Raw genomic sequence first — 17,561 nt, forward strand, 5'->3', positions numbered from 1 at the left:
TTTTTTTTTTTTGCACTTTCTCTCTTTCTCTTTTCACTCTACCCTCCAAAGGTTATTTTGAGCTCGAGCCAGTTCACCTCCATTGAATGTGAATAGCTTATAAAAACGCCTGGTAGAGATCTACCGTCGCATGCTGATGAGACGCTCTGTAAATCTAATACTGAATGTCCTCTGCGGAAGGTCAGACAAATCGCTTAAAATTTCACGATGAAACCGTTTTTTATTGAAAAAATCTTCCGCCAGCCTCTTTTACGGCGCACCTTTTCTCCGTATCATGTCAATTATGTTCGTTGTTTGGCCTCAAAGCCACGAAACACGAGTGAATTGACTGGAGTGACAGGAATCAAACGGAAAGGTGTCAAGAAGGAAAAGAAACATGATCCAGATGAAGAATTCATGCAGCTGTGGAGTACTACAGAGGGATATATACAAAATGTTTTTAAAGAAAGAAGAACAGGGATCAAGTCGACAAAGGAAAATTATAGAAATACGTTTGTGACTCCAAATGTCACCACCCTGCCCATTGCAAGTGAACTGACTAAGGAGGAAAGAGACGACCTGCTCGATGATGATGGGACGACAGAATTCAGGATTCCCACAGCAGAGGACTTTGCAAGGCTAACTCCAGTATACAAGAGTTTGACAGAGGAGGAATTAGATGATGAAAAAATATTTGAAAGAAAAGATGAGAGGGATGAAGAGGAAAGGGAAAATAAGGAAGAATCAGATGTTATTGGTACTTCTAAAATTCTATCATTTGAAGACTTCAATCTTCACGCAAAGCTTATACAGAAGCTGAACATTTTTGGCATTGTCACTCCCACTGACATTCAAAAACAAGCAATACCAATAGTTTTAAAGGGAAAGAGTGTTCTTATTCAATCAGAAACTGGATCCGGTAAAACTATGGTATTCTTATTGCCTACTCTGCAATCTCCTGGAAAAACCTTTGGCACAATAATCATTGCACCCACAAGAGAATTGGCAAGTCAAATGTTGTTTGAGGCTCGTCGTCTTCTCGGTGATAAAGCTATTGTGGAGTCTTTTGTGAGTTATCCTAAAATGTAAAAAATGCAACTTACAGCTTTATGTAATCTAAGCATTTATTTTGATGTGGGTCAAATTTAGTGGACCACTAAAAAGTTATTGGCCTCTAATATAAATGAAAATCCTGTTTTTCGGGAGTTAGATAAAAAGAAACAAAATTATTTGCTTGGTTGCTTTTATAATCAGAGATTGGTATAGTGTAAGAGAAGGTTTACCTCAAAGAATGAGTGTCTGTTCTTAGATCACAAGGATGTGATAGTTTTGTAATTCTCCTCTCTAATTGCTATATATCCTTGTGAATGAGTAATATTACAGAGAAACTTGTTAACCCTTGAACCTCTAAGAGTGACTAGCATCAAATTTTTCTTCTCATTATCACCTCCGAATCAAGCATTAAGGTCGTGAGAATAAAGGAAATGATTGCTAACCAAAGAGGCTCTTAATAGTTGAACAAACTCTTCTTGACAGCACCTAAGGAAATGTGAAGAGAATAGTGTGGAGAAGATGCAAACTGATGTTAGGGTGTTGAAGGTTAACACTATGAATACAATAACAGAATACTGGTGTGACTAACATTTTTAACACAGAAAAAGTACAATATCCTTTTGGGTATCAATGCATCAAGATTTTTGACCCAATCATTCTCTTAGCAAGTAGCTACGTATTAAATTTTCAGGGAGGATGGTTACTTTTTTTTTTCAGTTTTCTGTATAAAATAGAGTTATAAAGTGCAAATGAAAATTGATAGTCATCTAACTCAAAGAGTTTCCCTACTCTCAAAACCTAAGCATTCATCCTTCTTAAGATGAGATGATATGAATTTTTTTCTTTATTTAGGTGAGTGGTGTGAATTTGAGTAAACAGGAGGCAAGATTGAAAGATAAGGTGAAGAAACCTTTGATAGCTATTGGAACACCTAAGAGGATTCTTGAAATAATTGAGAAGGATCCTTCACTGGTACAACGCACTAAAAGGATCATAATTGATGAAGTGGATAAAGTTCTTTTGCCACTTCATAGGAGGTCCTCATTCAAGAAGCTCACTCATCGGGCAAACTATCCTAGAGCAGCTAAGACAGTGGTAGAAAAAGTTCTTCAGTTATCTAAGGTGAATTTAGTGAAATTCATCCTATTGATGTTCAATCAGTCTTCTTCATATCACTGATGACTGTGTGAAATGCAGCAGCTTGATCTTGAAGTTGATGGTTGTATTCTCAGATGACAAAAGGTCACTCTTTGCTTTGCTCTGGGATATAAAGCACTTCTTTCATAATTCCTCCCTATATTTGGTGTGGACTTCTCTGTAATAACTAATTTTCTTCTATTTACCACTAAATTACTCTATAACATTTTTTTCTGCATTAGTTTGATTTGTTTTTGCATTTGGTTCATTCTGTATAATGATCTTTAAATTAGTGTTAGTAGTGCCCAGTGATTCTTGTATATCAGCCTATGGTTCATAAACTAAATCCTACAGTGTTGATGAATCAACTTTCTCATAGCAGTTATTAACCTTGTATATGGCATTTTTCAAAGCTTTGGTATTTACAAGTACTAGATCAGTTTTATTGGGCATCAAGTCTGCTAGGGCAGAAAAAAAAATCCTTTTGGCAATCAGAATTTTTCTGTCTCTTTTTTTTATCAAAGGTTAAGCACATCCAGATGATTGGAGCTTCTGCAACTGTGAATGATGTTCTCCAAGAGGACCTGACAGAAATTGGCTGGGGAGATCATGTCAAACTTATACAGTCATCCACACTTGAAGGACGGCCTTGTAAAGTTCCTCCATGCATTAAACACCAATATGTTATTTGCGATGAGTCTGTGGGTCTTACCAAAGCACAGGCACTTGCCAGGTAAAAAACTGATTGTGCAATTGTAAATTATTCTTACACATTAATTTATAATTAGGTTAAAACCTCTCAAGACCCTAACATCAGCATGCACAAGGACAATTTGGTTAACAATCAAGAGCTTCTTTACTGAAGTGATCATTTCCTTTATTCTTGTGACCAAGATGTGTGATTTAGAGGTGATACTGTGGGGAGAAATTAGATGCTAGTCACTCTTCGTGGTTAAAGGGTTAAGTTGGTGATCATTTCCTTTATTCTCATGACCTTAAATGTTTGATTTATGGGTGATACTGTAGGGAGAAATTAGATGCTAGTCACTCCAAGGTGTTAAAGGGTTAAGTTGGTGATCATTTCCTTTATTCTCATGACCTTAAATGTTTGATTTATGGGTGATACTGTAGGGAGAAATTAGATGCTAGTCACTCCAAGGTGTTAAAGGGTTAAGTTGGTGATCATTTCCTTTATTCTCATGACCTTAAATGTTTGATTTATGTGTGATACTGTGGGGAGAAATTGGATGTTAGTCACTCTTAGGTGTTAAAGGGTTGATTGCAATTTCTTCATGTGTAGACTTATTTTTTTTCTCAGAAGGGTTCTCTAGATTTTTAATGAAACAGTGAGCTGCAAATAAAGGAATTTTTTTAAGAATTAGATCTGTTCAACTCCAAAACATGAGCAGCCATTGTAATTACATCACAAAAGATCACAGGCTGATATTTTTCAAAGTCAAAGCAACTAGTCTTGCTGTGATAAAAAATTTAAATTATATCACTGACAAGATTATTCTTCATTTTAATTACGTCCAATTCCTATAACAATCCATTTATTCTCTTATTCCTAAACATAACCATTGTAAGGACAAATGAAGTGCAAAAAGTTTCTCACATATGTTGACTATGTTTTTCACAGAGTTTTCAGAGAGTCAGGCCAGAAATCTGGTCTGGTGTTTATTCACCGTCTTCAATCAGTTGATGACTTTGTCTGGGAGTTGAGAGACCTTGGACTAAATGCTGTAGCACTGTATCAAAAAGTTGCTAATCAGGATCCTGAGGAATATGAGAAATTCCTCACAGAGTTTCAAACTGGACAGATCAATGTTGTGGTTGGCACAGAAGAAACAGTGAGAGGTCTGGATTTCAAAGAATTGGACCATGTGTATTTAACAGAAGTGGCCAGAAATATTGATGCCTATTTGCATCAAGCAGGGCGAGTTGGCCGACAGGGGAGGCCTGGGACTGCTACAACATTAGTTTCAGTACGAAATCCAAGAGATGAGAAGAGGATGCAAATGGAGTACCGTAGACTTAATTTACCATTTGAAAGGATTGTTTTGTGAAGGGATACATTTAATGGTGACTTGCAAAATTTGTGAGTCAAAATATATTTGAACAGATACCACATAAAATTTTCTGTATGCGTGCCTGCACTCAGTTTTGAGTCATGGAACTCCATCAACAACCCTACTAAACCTACCTGGAAGAGAGAGTACCTGGAATACTGGTAACATATTTAATAAACAATAAAATATTCTTTTCATCAGTAATATCACCAGCTGTACATAGCCATGTGAGAAAATTGATTTAATAAAAATGGAAGATAGAAATAACCTTCACCATCCTACATAGCGGTATAGTACCACTCAGTACTTCCTATAATTTTAAAAAATGCACCAATACATTTCAGTTATGAAATATTGTAGATTGCTACATATTAACCACCTTAAAGCATAGCACAGCACTTGCATTTAAGTCTGATAATTACAGCGACAGAAGTATTTCTGCTCAAGCATTGTAAAGCTCTTGCAGTAACAGATGAGTCAAGATGTTCCGAGCACACACCCTCACATTAGTGGATTAATAATATTTCTTCAAAGAAAACATAGTTGTAATATTATGGTAATGATGATGACTTCTTGTTAGGCACCATTTGGCTTATTGGTACTGGGTGTCAAGCATTGGCATGTCATCCTGATAAGCATGCTTAAGCATGATGACAAGTCTGGATAATGCCTGATCTTCTAATACCACCTTAATATTACGATTAAAACCCTTTCACTACCAAGAAATGATTGTTCATTCTCCCCTCTAGGTTCTATACATTTCCTTGGAAGATAATTACAAGAATTTGGTCTTAGATCAAGATAACAACTACCTGATACATTTGAGTATTCTCATTACCTGTTTGCTGGATAGTGTATGGACATTGTATGGAGAAGTTCCATGTGAATCACTTCTAGGAGTTAAAGCGTTAAGATCAACTGTGGAGTTTTTATTAAAAAAAAGGCCATTTCTGAGTTCTGAAAACCATCACTTTCAAGGTGAAACCAAGTGCAAAATCATCCTTAAACCAATTTTATATCAAAGTCTAACAACAGAGGCTTTGGACATATCAAAAATGGAATATTGTGTAATCTTCGTTAAGCCACTAAGCCTTGTTTCTTGCTGCTATCTATCAGTGCACTTACTTTTCATTTATGCCTCGAAATGCCTGAATTAGTTACAGTTAAGTATATATTATTTAATCCTGAACTGTTCTAAAAATATGTGGCAAACCTTTAGTTCTTAAGCCATCAAGAAAAATATTTTTGGCACTGACATCCAATAAATGATTTTATCATAAATCACTAATGATCACATTCTTGTAATTTCTTAAACCTTAAACTAACTTTGTACTGCAGGATTCAAAAGAGGTTAATGGAGCAGCCAAACATTATGATGGCTACAAGGATTAAAGAATCTCTCATTGATGTTTGATCATTGAACCTCAAGGAATAATTGCTCATAATGCTCCATTGGGTTTTATGTGGTTCTCACTTTTCCTGGGACATAATTCTTATCTATAATGGGTTCTGTAAGGAACATGTGCAAACAACGTTCATTCTGGGCCAGAGGATGTCCAGACACCCTGGAAATCAAACAAGACAGAACATTATTGAGATGATGATAATCAGACAAACCTGGTACATCTTTTACAGCTTCAACAACAGAACACAGTAAAACTAGCTACTAAAAAAACTTAAAATATACTATCTTGCTTGAATTAGTTTTAATCTTCACCCAGAACCTAGGATCATATTAAATGGTCACAAAGACTAAAATTCTAGTCTCCAAAAAACAAATCCAGGAAAGGGCACTTTGTGCAAAGTTTCAAGACAAACTGTTTTCCTTATCACACCCCTTTAAAATATGCAAAATAGCTGCTAATCATAATTGGAGCTTTGCACAGAGGCAAAACCCTTTACACCCTAAGATCAGTATACATATTCTCCACAATGTTCTCTATACATTCCCTGTGGTGCTGACAAGGAGATTTGTTTAACAATCGAGAGCCACAATCTTAAGTTGATCATTTCCTTTGTTATTGTGACCTTAATGTGTGATTTGGGTGATATTGTTTGGAGAAATGAGATGCTTGTCAATCTTGGGAGTCAGAGAATGAATAATCGGACACACAGGAAGAAGAGGCAAATTTTCTTAGAAGAAAATGATGGAGCCCTTTATATTTTATGGAATTATGGTCAAGTCACCGACAGTTCAACTCGCCAATGCCAACTCACCAACATATAAAATCAGGTAAAGATGTTTGCAAGTTGGTCTTCAATCCAGTAGAACTTATTAGAAGTTAAACATATAGAAAAGTAAAAGATCTTTAGTAAAAAAAACTCTTTTTTTTCTTCAACAAAGTTTATAAGGATCTCATGGTAAATAAAGCAAGGTAAACATCACCAATGACTATAAAAGCTTCAGATGCGAACAAGTTAATGTGTGACAATAACACTGTAAAGACTCATCATGTCAATTGGTCAGATTTTTAAAAGAAAACTTGGCTTTCTAGACAAGATCTTTAGTAAAAACAATTCTTTTTATTTCCAACAAAGTACATAAGGATCTCAAGGTGAATAAAGCAAGGTGAACATCGCCAAGACCAAAAAAGCTTTAGACGCAAACAAGTTATTGTGTGACAACCACAGTGTAAAGGCTCATCATGTCAATCGGTCAGATTTTTAAAAGGAAAAACTTAGCTTTCTAGATAAGATCTCTATTCAATTTTATACTCGATTTTATACGTTGGCGTGTTGGTGTTGGCGAGTTGAACCATCAATGACTAGAACTGGATACCATTTTATGCATGTGTTTATCTGTGTTTAAATCTGTATTAGATACTCTTCATTAAACATACATTACAGCTTTCTACACAAGTGCCAAACACATGTCTCAAATTGGTTCTTTTTATGCAAATTTATTTTAGTCTCTACAAATTATTTCTTACTTGCCATGGCATCATAATAGAAAATTACCAGGCTTTGCTGAGAACATGTTCAGTACCTGTTAACAAATGCCTCTAAACCTTGCCTTCTTTCTTCAATAAAATCATCTTCAAAAATTCCTGAAAGGAAGGTGAATAGTGTTTATCAAACACCCAAATAAGGAAGTGGTTGACCAAAATTGGCAACATATCCATGTTGCCTTTTCTTCCTAATAAGATTATTTCCTCGAATAACTATCTTTACATTTTGAAGGAGTTAACAACTGCATTGCTAAGTGGAGGTTGGGTGCCTGAAACATCCAGGAGCTTCCACTATTGGCACCTAGCTTTTAGATAGAGACTTCTCCCATGGCTGGTAAATCCTGGCAACCCAGCCATGAGCCCCCACATAAGAAAGGGAAACAGGCACCCGTCTCACTGAATAAACTGTGGAAAGAGAGAGGGAATGGGTGGGGAAAACTGCCTGGACAATGACCTCCTCACAACACTGCAATTTCACACTTAAAGCACATGCAAAAACTTCTCAAACAAAGAGCAAGTAGATTTCTGATGCATGCACATCTGCAGAAAACTGCTGACTACTAGAGAACACTGATGCTCTTTGTTGTTAACTACACTAAATTGCATTTAACTGCATTTAAACAGCAAAAAACAAAACAAAACAAGAAATACATGGCTGCTGCAAAATAACCTCTAACAGGCTTATACACTGCAGAACTGTTCACTTTTACTCACAATCTACTGACGAACATTAGATAATTATAAATAATCAAAATGGTTGAAATAAAATTGAGGGGACTTCCCTCCTAAATTTGCATAATCAAGGGTTGAATGTACCAACAGCAAAATAGTAGCAAGTATACACTGGAAATCCAAGAGAAATCAATTTCAATTTTGGTTTCAGTGAAATGTCAAAGTAACTGGGGTTTTAAGTTGACTGAAAATGAACAGTGTATAATTTCATGTATTGTACATAGAAACACAGGAAGCAGGAAGCATATGAGAGAAGAGAACTGCCTCATACCATCATCTCCTCTGAATGGTAATTGCTTCTTAAATGCATCACCTGGAAGAGGAGGTACCACTATCTGGGAAGACAAAAGTTAAAAAAAAATGGAGGGCATTACACTAATCCCTAGGTCAAAATAGCAACTAAAGATATAAAATTGATCAAAAGATAAGATATACCACATGGTTCCTATGGTGTGAAATATGAGCTTCAAGTAAATGGAGCTCACATCATTCTACTCAAAACTATCTGAATCTTTATTTCTGGTGTTTTGAGGCTTAGGGTACAAGGGTCTGTATTCCTAATGATGATGATGCCTGTAATTGTACCACAACTGAATGACACTTTTTGGTTACAAAAAAATGGCAAAAGCAAAAACACCCTTTAAAAAGGCATGTTTTGGCCATAATAGAAATTTCCTAAATAGTTATTTCATGCTGTTAATTTTCAGCAGCAAGGTCTTCATGTGTCTGGTAAAAATGATATGATGGACTCTCAATTTCCATGGAAAGAAAGCATCAGTGCTCCTGGGGATTTAATATGATCTCTGGTAAGCATTTAACATACAAAATATATAATGTCTAAGCCCTCCTTTTGCTTAACTTTGCTCTATTGTTGGTCAAGAAAACTTACACCATCCAAATTATAACTGGGTTCTTTGATATTGACCTTTTGTTCTGATTGGCCATTGATGTTAAATTCATGTGAGTCTTGCCTTTGGTTTCACTAATTTTGATCCAAAAGTTTAACAAAGTTCATTAATACCTTGCTGTCACGTTCTAACTCTCCTCTTAGCCATTTGAAGTCACTGTACCGTCTCCTTACAGATGACTCTTTGACTTTAAAAACTGGGAGATTTGTCTGTTATAGAAAACAAAATATTTATGTAAATCTTTCCTTGTGTCTTAAACAACAGACTACTGATCTTGGCTTACAAGGAATTTTCTTAGGAATGGATAAATAAATTCTTAGTTACTGAAAGAGTATAATACCCCACCTGTATAATATATCATGGGTTAGGGTTTCAAAATAAAAGTGACATTCTTTCAGTTTCATAAATTACTGGCCTGAAGCTGAGTTTAAGTCTGATATGGAATAGCAATTAAATTAGCTTCCACAAGCAGGTACAGTCTACAATATTGCTCCAGTGATCAGAGATTTGTAAGGTGATCCATACGGGCTGTCATGGTTAGTTCCTGTTGAGATGCTCAGAACTTTGATCACTGTAGGAAGGGATATTGGTGATACAAACTCATGAGGAGATTTTCAAAGCTAAAATAGCATTGCATTTTCCAGCCTGAAAGACAATTTTTGCCTTGTGAATCGGACATCTCTTGCTTCTGCGCCGCATAATGTTACAAACTTCTGGAAAATGCCATAACATCATTCGATCTCAAACGAGAACAATTATATGCTTCGACACTAAAATCATGCGATAATTTGTCATAATTTAGGTTACAAATTTCCAGAGCTGAGAAATCATTGTCATATTCAGTGATCCTGCAATCTGTGTTTCTTCCAAAACTTCAGTAGTAACTGTCAAACGTCGCCAATTCGAATCAATCACAGTTATACAGTTCGCTTCTGTTTAAATAGGATCAACTCTTTAGTAGATTGCATGTGAAGAAAAATAAACACGTCCTCAACTCGTATGAATGCATCAAAGCGACTTAAGTTAGCTTAACACTTATCTTTACAAATTAGAAACCCAATAAATTCTGTTAGATTGCGTTTCATTAAGACTATATAAGGATAATATTTGTACTAACCCTCATCCGCACTTCATAGTCGGTGTACCGTTTTTTACCGACTCCATGCGTCTCAGGATTGACAACATCGATCTCTAGGAAATTCGCTGGAGCTGCGTAAGCATCATCTAAGGTTTGTTTCTTTGCCTCAAGCCTTCGAGTATCAAGTCTATCTCCAGTTTCACTGGTGGTTGCCATTACCTCCTCTCAATCACAGCCCAAGATGTCCGCACAACTATCTCTTCCCAGTGGCCTTTTCGGATCAATTAGAGCCAGTCTCCTTGCAATCAACGGCTTCCAGATCAATGTTGTTATTTTGCTGGCCCGGTAACTGAAGGCGATTGACATAGGTGAAATAGAAATGCTAATTTTGTCGCATGAATAAGCGCTTTTTAGTAACTCTATTGATACTGAACACTTAAGCATGCCTCCTAAGAAGAAATCCGGCAAAAAGAAATCTGGGAAGAAAAAGAAGGGCAAGAAGAGCGGTGCGTCAAAGGAACCAAAGTTGACAGTCGAGGAAGCTATCGTTGCTTTTCAGTGAGTTTTTTTATTTATGGAAGAGATTGCTTTTTACTTTACTGGTATTTCTTGTCGAATGTTGATTGTGCATTTTCATTGATGGTATTCCCAAAACATTACTTCATCAGAAATAAATCGATTTATCCTTTGAACAAATAGACTGCTAAGTACTGCTAAGCAACGAGTCATAAAGCCGTTAAATCTTTAATTTATTTTCAATACAAAACATAATTGCTGCAGCTAACATTCAGCAATGGTAGTTAAATGGGTCAACTTTTCTTTTCAGTGTTTTTGAATTTTTCTTTTAACAAAGGAACAACATTAATTATTGGGCCCAGAACCCTTGCAGACCTCTTGCTAGTTTGTGTTGCGCAAGGCCTGATACTTTCCCCCAGAGAAAGAAACACTTGTGACCAAATGCAAATAATGAAGACCTGCTCCCAGGCTAGCATAATCCTGTTCACAGCTGTTGTTTGGTCTTGTCATGCGACAGGGAAGAGAGTGCTTTGCATTGACCAGACTAAACAACAGCTGTGAAGGAGATTACAGGAAGTGTTGCACCAATACAGTTTAGTTTTGCTTAAAATTATTTGGACACCAGGGACAATAGACCATGAAACACTAGTGTCTAACTTTATTTCAGATTAAGTGGAAGGTTTTTTGTTTTTCTCTCCATTGAATGATATTTTCGTCGGAATCTTATGAAGTTAATGCTCTTTTTCTTTCACAAAAATGCAAACATCAATTATTTAGTGTCCCATCTCAATTCATTCAATTAAAAAATATAGCTCTTGCATGCATAGCATGCCTATGTTTATGAAATGCTAAACATTTAACTAATCTGTCGAACCAACTCAACTTTGCTGGTAGATATATATGGATGCTTTAATAGGGTCAACATTGTTATTTGTATGTTTTGTAACATGCTGACTATTTGCACAGTCTGTCAAAGCAATGACACTTTGCTATTTGTTCATTTTTGATCAAATTTCAGGATAGAAGTTAAACAGAGGAATTTTGAAGATCTTATGTATGATTTACAATCCCTCAAGGAAAAGAATGAAAGACTAAAAGACAGGGTAAGGGATGGAGTTTTCTGTTGTATCTAGAGAGACACAGTGGCACTGTGACTTGGTTGGTGGACTCTCTGTAAAGAGGTCAGGGTTCCAGACTAGGGTGGATCATTGTGTTGTGTTCCTGGGCCTGAGGCTTTACCCTCACATTTGCTGTGAGAGTACAGTCAAATAAAAGGGAAGAAGGTAAAGTCTGAACTTGAGCCCGTCCATTCTGAGCTTATCTCACTATAGCATGAAGCAAGTGGGAGTTTTGATACTCCCCCCTGGATGGGATTCTAGTCTAATGCAGGTCCCCCCCCCCCAGCATTTCATCAAGCTTCCTTGACAGTTCCTCTCCTTTACCCAATCCATTTAATCCCTTAGTCCTTAGTGGAGAGAGGCACAACAGGCTCGGCAAGATCTCGAATACAGACCTCTAGAACCAGAATCCATTCCACTGACCATAATGTCGTTGTGTCTCTCACCCATCAGAAGTAAGTACTTTTCATCTGGGGTATGAAAAACTCGGCAATAGAAATTTGCCTGTGGGTAGTTTACTCTTCACATATTGGTGGCACATCAATTCTGCATTTCACATTTTTGTTCATAACATTTCCAATGGTTATTAGATAAGTCTGTTAAAAATTGCTTATTGCAGCTAAGTACATGTAAATGTAAATTAACGTGAGTTTGTTTATTTAAGAACCAACGTCTCAAGGAGGAGCAACTACTGCATATTAAAACTCTTTTAAAACAAGTGAAAGAAAAAGATAAGGAAGTGGAGAAAGCAGCAGAGGTTGGACATGAACAAGTTGAGGCTGCTTTACTGCAAAAATTTGACTTGATGAAGGCTGAAGAAGCAGAAGTTCAGGGTATAATATTATTGTGTTTTGCTTGATATGCAGAATGATCTATTAATGGTTATGAAACTTTATAAAATAGTGTGTGACTCATTGGTTTTTAGCATTTTGGCTTATTTAGTCTGTTTAAGTGATTCACATGTGTATTATCTCAGTTATATCAATGATGCATCATAATTATGCTTCACTAGGATGACAAACTACACCTTTATTGCAATGCTCACTGAAATATGCTTGTCATAAATCTTAAGTTTGTACGTTAGACTGCAAATGTTGGTTTAAATATGTATCTGACAAACTTGAATCTGTGTACGGTTTATTCTTAATTCATTAGCACAAAATGATCACATTCAAAAGAAAGAAGCTGAAATAGAAGAAGTACGCAGGGACATAAGAAGGCTCCAGGAATACAGGGTATGCACTACATTATGTATATCAAAGGTTTAATATGATATTTAAAAGTTGTATGACTGGTCCATTTTCAATTTGTATTAGAAACCTATAATAATTGTTTAAATATTTTATTTTGTAAAGTGTGGTAACTTTCATGTCAAGAAATATGCAAGGTTTCAATATCTGTCAACATGTAACACATACAGTAATGGTTAAGCTGAAAACTTACACATTTCAAGCTATATATTTTTTTATTATTGTTATGAGTATTATTGTACTAAAAAGGCAAATATTATCCTTTCACTGATGGATTTTTTGTCATTAAAATTTTTTTGTAACTAGTTGACCGTCTACTATTGACAGAAATAATGATTTCTTTAAGTTTTATCTTATTTGAGTTAAATAATAAATGATTATAGCCTGGTGTAGAGGTTCAGTTTAGGGGTAGTGGAGGAAGAACAAAAGGTCTACTGACTGAATGCCTGGAACACGCTAGTTTTTAATTTGTTAATTCAAATATTACTTGTCAACAAAAAAATATTCAGCTGAGTTTGCTTAGTCTCTTGTATTGTTGTGTTACACAGGATATAGGTGCAGAGGAACATGCAAAACAAATAGTGCTACTGAAACAAGATCTGAGAGAAATGCAGGATTCTCAGGATGACATTGCAGGTAAAGGACTCAAATTTTTATTTGTATTAAAAATGCAAGTTTGAGGAGGCAGTGTGGCCAAGTGGTCAGGGCACTTGACTTGTAATCTGGTGTTCCTGGGTTCAAGTCCTCCACCCTGGTATTCACTGAATTTACTCTTGGTCACCCTAAGTTCTACTCCTCAGCTGCACTTTGTAAATAGCCAACTATTTACATTCCAATTGATACTGGAAAAACTACAATGTCATCAGCACTCTCTTCCTCCTCCTTTTTTTAAAAAATTACTTATTTATTTATTTTTTTTTTTTGGGGGGGGGGGGGCTGATGTTACAGTTTTCCTTTGCAAAGGAAAGTTTTACTTCCTTAGGAAAGGAAATTTGATACTTTCATTCATTTGTAAGTTTGAGTCATTTTCAAAGTTGCCAATTTAATTTATAGTTGTGTTCAAAAAATGTTTCCTTGAAGATTTGTGAATTTTTTTCCCTCTGATTGGGCCATAATTGTAAAGTTTTTGTTTTCTAAATTGTGACAGCTCATCTAGAAAGAAGCTTAAAGATAGCCAAAGATGAAATTGAAACATACACTGAATCGACAATCTCCAAACAGAAGGATATAGCAAATGAGGTATAGGTCACTGATAACATAATTATTTGATTTTATATTTTATACTGTTTTATATTCAAACTTATTTGCCCATAATAGTTCCCTGTTCTTTTTCGTTAACCCTTTACACCCTTATATCAGGATGCTTATTCTACATACTGTTCTCCAAACATATCCTAAGAAGTTGACAAGGAGAATTTGTTGAACAATCAAGAGCTTGTTTGATTGGTGATCATTTCCTTTATTCTCATGATCTTAATGTTTGAGTCACTGGGCTTATGTTGAGAGGAGAAAGCAGATGCTAGTCACCAAAGGTCGAGGCTTAAGTGAGACTTTCCTTTAAAACAGCAAGTACACCTTCTTTTTAGAAAGCAACAAATAACTTGGACAAGGATAGCTGTGGGGAAATTTTGGACCACAGATGGCTCAAGAAAGAGGTTTAGTATCATGAACATTGAGTCTGAGTTCTCACAGATTTTATTTATGTCCTCATACAACACTACACTTTAAGAAGTATTAGATAATTGGAAGGAAGTCTCCTCGAAGACCTCAATGATATCAACTATTGTAAGATGATTTGCTCTCCAAAAGGCATAAGGAGGTTTATCCAATATAACAGGATTTGAACTGCAGACTTTAAGGCATACAGCCACCTAGTAAACATGATAGGCATTGCTGCTATATTATTTGTCTGGGGTGCTGACTTGTTACTGGATTTACTATGCTCACTTTGGTGTGTGTAAAAAATTGAACCTTTAATTAAAAACAATTTTTTTTAGGTTGCTATTCATCGTGAAGGCCATGCTGACCTGTCAGCAAAAGTAGAGGATTTGGAAAAAAGAAACTTGGAAATCATGAGTGAGATGTTTGACTGTAAGGTTGAAGACCTCAAGTTCACTCGGTCAGTCTTTTTTTTCTTTTGTGCTTGTAGCCCCCTAATGTAGGTGAATGTCATTTGGACCAAGTTTCCTTCATGTTCAGAGTTGGCTGATCAGTGTAACTCAGTCTAGTAGAATGTGCTTGAATCTGGTTTGTAGCAGAGCAGTGGTCAAATAGGACTGAGATATAATATCAAGAAAGAAAGAAAGAAAGATGGCTAACAATAGTGGACAACTTTGAGACTGTTTGCAAAGGAAGACTAAATTTTGTTTCTTTGAGGGCCATTAAGTCTTTTTTCAATTGATTATTAAAATTTTGTTTCATCTTGTTTTTGTTCATTTATTTACATATTTATTTATTTATTTTACTTTGTCGTTTGAATCATTTTCTTTCCTCTTGCATGCTGTGGTGGTAGGCTCTTTTTTAATAGGCATAACCATCATGTTTGTAACTTGGGGAACATCACTTTTCAGGCAGTTTTATCTGAGTTGTATAGAGGATGAGGACAGTTCAGATGAAGACGATGTTGAAGATGATGGAGAAGAGGTGATTGCTTCGCATGGCGTCCTTGGAGAACAAAATGAAAAACCGGATGATCTGCTAGATAACTATTTCCTCCCTGGTGAGGATGATTTTCAGGTAAGTGCTTGTGAAAGGAGTTATTTCTGTCACAAGGTTTTGACGTAATTATCCAAGTAACATGATACATTTAATGCAATTTTAAATCCCTTAAAAGTTCGAATATGAAAGGGGCTAGTTCATGATGACTTCTTTTTCTGTCAATTATATATTCTATATATTAGTTAAGTAGTGTTACCAAACACCGAAGAGGTAAATATAAAGCAAAATGTAATATGCATGGAGAAGAAACACACAAATTGAAAATAATTTACTTTCTGTCCAATTCAAATTCAGGACTCTCCGCGCCTTGGACCAATGGAACTACAACTTCTTTCAGTGATTGGCACAAGGAAACCAGTCTTCTCTCATCCTATGGACATGGACCCAGATAGACGCGAACTTGCCGCGTTACCGGACTCCGCAGACTCATCACGGCCAGGGAACTACACAAGCCCTCGAAATTGGCCCATTACGAACACCATGCTTCAATCACTGGCCATACAATGAATACTTCATTCTTATTGCTGGCTGGTTGATCCGGCATGACGTGGAAAATTTCGTAAAAGGAAGTGAATTTATACAACGGAAGCGATGGTCAGATCAGGAAAGTTTCAACGGTTTAGTTGGCGAAGGATTGCACCTTTTTATTACTTGTAACTCGCTTGGCAAATCTAAATTTATGTTTGTACTGTATATAAATATACATGTATTTATTTCACACTGGAGCAATTCCCTCGGTCAAATTTGAAACAAAGAAGAATAAAATTGTGCTTCCAGAGAACTTCGTGTATTCTGATTATTAAATACATTCGAATACCTCAACAAAATTCGAATTATCCGGCTTAGAACTCGCAAAAAGGAACCCTGGTGAATGCAAAAACGTGGCATGAGACTACCCTAAGGATTCTTTATCCATTGATCGATGGCTGATCATTGCACACTCTTGCCCCTTTCCGCACATGTTTTCACTTTTACGGTTGCAACAAACTTAGGTTTTTGAAATCCCCTGACCTTTCCTTAACAAATGATAAGTTTCCCTGACCAACTCAATCAACGATTTCAAAATTGAGTCCCTGCCATCCACCCACTTATTTAAAGTTTTAGAAATTCGCATGCAATAAACGTGAATTGGTAAAAGTGGAAAATTATTTTTCTTGGAAACCCAACATCAGCTCTCCGATTTCACTGAACAATGTTTTCCATGCAACAGGTCTTCTGTCCGTAAAATGTACCTGAGAACCTAAAATGTTGCAAAACGATGAAAATAGATGGAAAAGAAGGTAAATGATTTCATTCACAAACAAACTTGAGTTTATATCACACGGGGAAACGACATGCTTGACAGGATTCTATCAACTGTACTGAGCACATGAATGAGAAAGTGACAGACATCACCAAAAGTTATTTTAAGATGTTACTCAGACAGTGGACAGCGTGACTCGCACTTTGCGCTCGTTTCGCGCTTGCTTCCGTTCTACTGAAAAACGCAAAAAAATTACGCCTCAGTTGGCAGGCTAGTGAGAGATAGGATTTTTATCGAAACGCTGACCGAGAAGGCTGAAAAATTTAAAAATGAACGCCGCAGCATTTAAACGAGTTAACACGATGACCACGGAAAGGGGTGAAGTCAAATAACAGCTGAAGCTCGCCCGTCAGTCGAATGAAACGGTTTACTGAGTATGGATCTACGTCAGGGTACACTCAATGAACACCCACAAGAATTGTACAGTGTTGAAAGAGGAATACTCTTTTTTATATAAGGACGTCTAAGTTTGGGGCTGAGGCTGAACGTTCTCACTTTTTGCGATTCGACTCTAAAAACGTTCTTAGCATGTTCTTAAAGTTGTGATGTATTGTCTTTCATTAAATCAATTCGGACGTGACGAGACTAAGTACGACTACTAACTGGGTTGTTCTTCAGTGTATCTTGCAATAAGAAATCAAAACCGCATCACTAATGTCCAAAAAGGCCTCTAAGCATGTAATTAATCGTCCTGTGAGACCGCAGTTTGATGTTTCTTACTCTTTCATTTTAAAATTCTTACAAAAAAAGGG

The 17,561-nt window shown here is 36.2% G+C and overlaps 3 protein-coding genes across 4 annotated transcripts; 2 read left to right on the forward strand and 1 right to left on the reverse strand.

Moving 5' to 3' along the window:
* The first annotated feature begins 123 nt into the window (after positions 1–123).
* On the forward strand, positions 124–5,522 carry LOC131778211 (DEAD-box ATP-dependent RNA helicase CshC). Of its 2 annotated transcripts, none has more exons than XM_059094594.2 (4): positions 124–1,047; positions 1,885–2,154; positions 2,694–2,902; positions 3,809–5,522. In XM_059094594.2, exons 1-4 carry the CDS (start codon positions 208–210, stop codon positions 4,233–4,235), a joined length of 1,746 nt encoding a protein of 581 aa, XP_058950577.2. In that variant the 5' UTR covers positions 124–207; the 3' UTR covers positions 4,236–5,522. The 2 variants fall into 2 exon arrangements, with proteins under 2 accessions (XP_058950577.2, XP_058950578.2); XM_059094595.2 differs by having other exon boundaries at positions 1,885–1,932.
* Positions 4,463–10,181, reverse strand: LOC131778213 (sorting nexin-12). Its single transcript, XM_059094597.2, has 5 exons — positions 9,944–10,181; positions 8,940–9,035; positions 8,190–8,253; positions 7,225–7,285; positions 4,463–5,803 (listed from the first exon to the last, which is right to left on the reverse strand). Exons 1-5 carry the CDS (start codon positions 10,118–10,120, stop codon positions 5,698–5,700), a joined length of 504 nt encoding a protein of 167 aa, XP_058950580.1. The 5' UTR covers positions 10,121–10,181; the 3' UTR covers positions 4,463–5,697.
* Positions 10,182–10,212: 31 nt separating this feature from the next.
* Positions 10,213–16,279, forward strand: LOC131778212 (coiled-coil domain-containing protein 83-like). Its single transcript, XM_059094596.2, has 10 exons — positions 10,213–10,462; positions 11,439–11,523; positions 12,203–12,371; positions 12,694–12,773; positions 13,337–13,424; positions 13,936–14,027; positions 14,375–14,443; positions 14,786–14,907; positions 15,359–15,524; positions 15,801–16,279. The coding sequence occupies exons 1-10, from the start codon at positions 10,347–10,349 to the stop codon at positions 16,011–16,013; spliced, it is 1,200 nt and encodes a 399-aa protein (XP_058950579.1). The 5' UTR covers positions 10,213–10,346; the 3' UTR covers positions 16,014–16,279.
* The last annotated feature ends 1,282 nt before the right edge of the window (positions 16,280–17,561 follow it).

Source organism: Pocillopora verrucosa, chromosome 9, assembly GCF_036669915.1.
Source record: "Pocillopora verrucosa isolate sample1 chromosome 9, ASM3666991v2, whole genome shotgun sequence".
Lineage (NCBI taxonomy): Eukaryota > Metazoa > Cnidaria > Anthozoa > Scleractinia > Pocilloporidae > Pocillopora > Pocillopora verrucosa.

Excerpts from the sequence above, each read along its gene's own strand:
- LOC131778211 (XM_059094594.2), top strand. The coding sequence starts at position 208 with ATGAAACCGTTTTTTATTGAAAAAATCTTCCGCCAGCCTCTTTTACGG. Across the intron at positions 1,048-1,884 it reads AAGCTATTGTGGAGTCTTTT|GTGAGTGGTGTGAATTTGAG; the intron begins GTGAGTTATCCT and ends TTCTTTATTTAG. Across the intron at positions 2,903-3,808 it reads AAAGCACAGGCACTTGCCAG|AGTTTTCAGAGAGTCAGGCC; the intron begins GTAAAAAACTGA and ends TGTTTTTCACAG.
- LOC131778213 (XM_059094597.2), bottom strand. The coding sequence starts at position 10,120 with ATGGCAACCACCAGTGAAACTGGAGATAGACTTGATACTCGAAGGCTT. Across the intron at positions 9,036-9,943 it reads ACTATGAAGTGCGGATGAGG|ACAAATCTCCCAGTTTTTAA; the intron begins GTTAGTACAAAT and ends TTTCTATAACAG. Across the intron at positions 7,286-8,189 it reads ACCATTCAGAGGAGATGATG|GAATTTTTGAAGATGATTTT; the intron begins GTATGAGGCAGT and ends CCTTCCTTTCAG.
- LOC131778212 (XM_059094596.2), top strand. The coding sequence starts at position 10,347 with ATGCCTCCTAAGAAGAAATCCGGCAAAAAGAAATCTGGGAAGAAAAAG. Across the intron at positions 13,425-13,935 it reads TTCTCAGGATGACATTGCAG|CTCATCTAGAAAGAAGCTTA; the intron begins GTAAAGGACTCA and ends AAATTGTGACAG. Across the intron at positions 15,525-15,800 it reads CTGGTGAGGATGATTTTCAG|GACTCTCCGCGCCTTGGACC; the intron begins GTAAGTGCTTGT and ends ATTCAAATTCAG.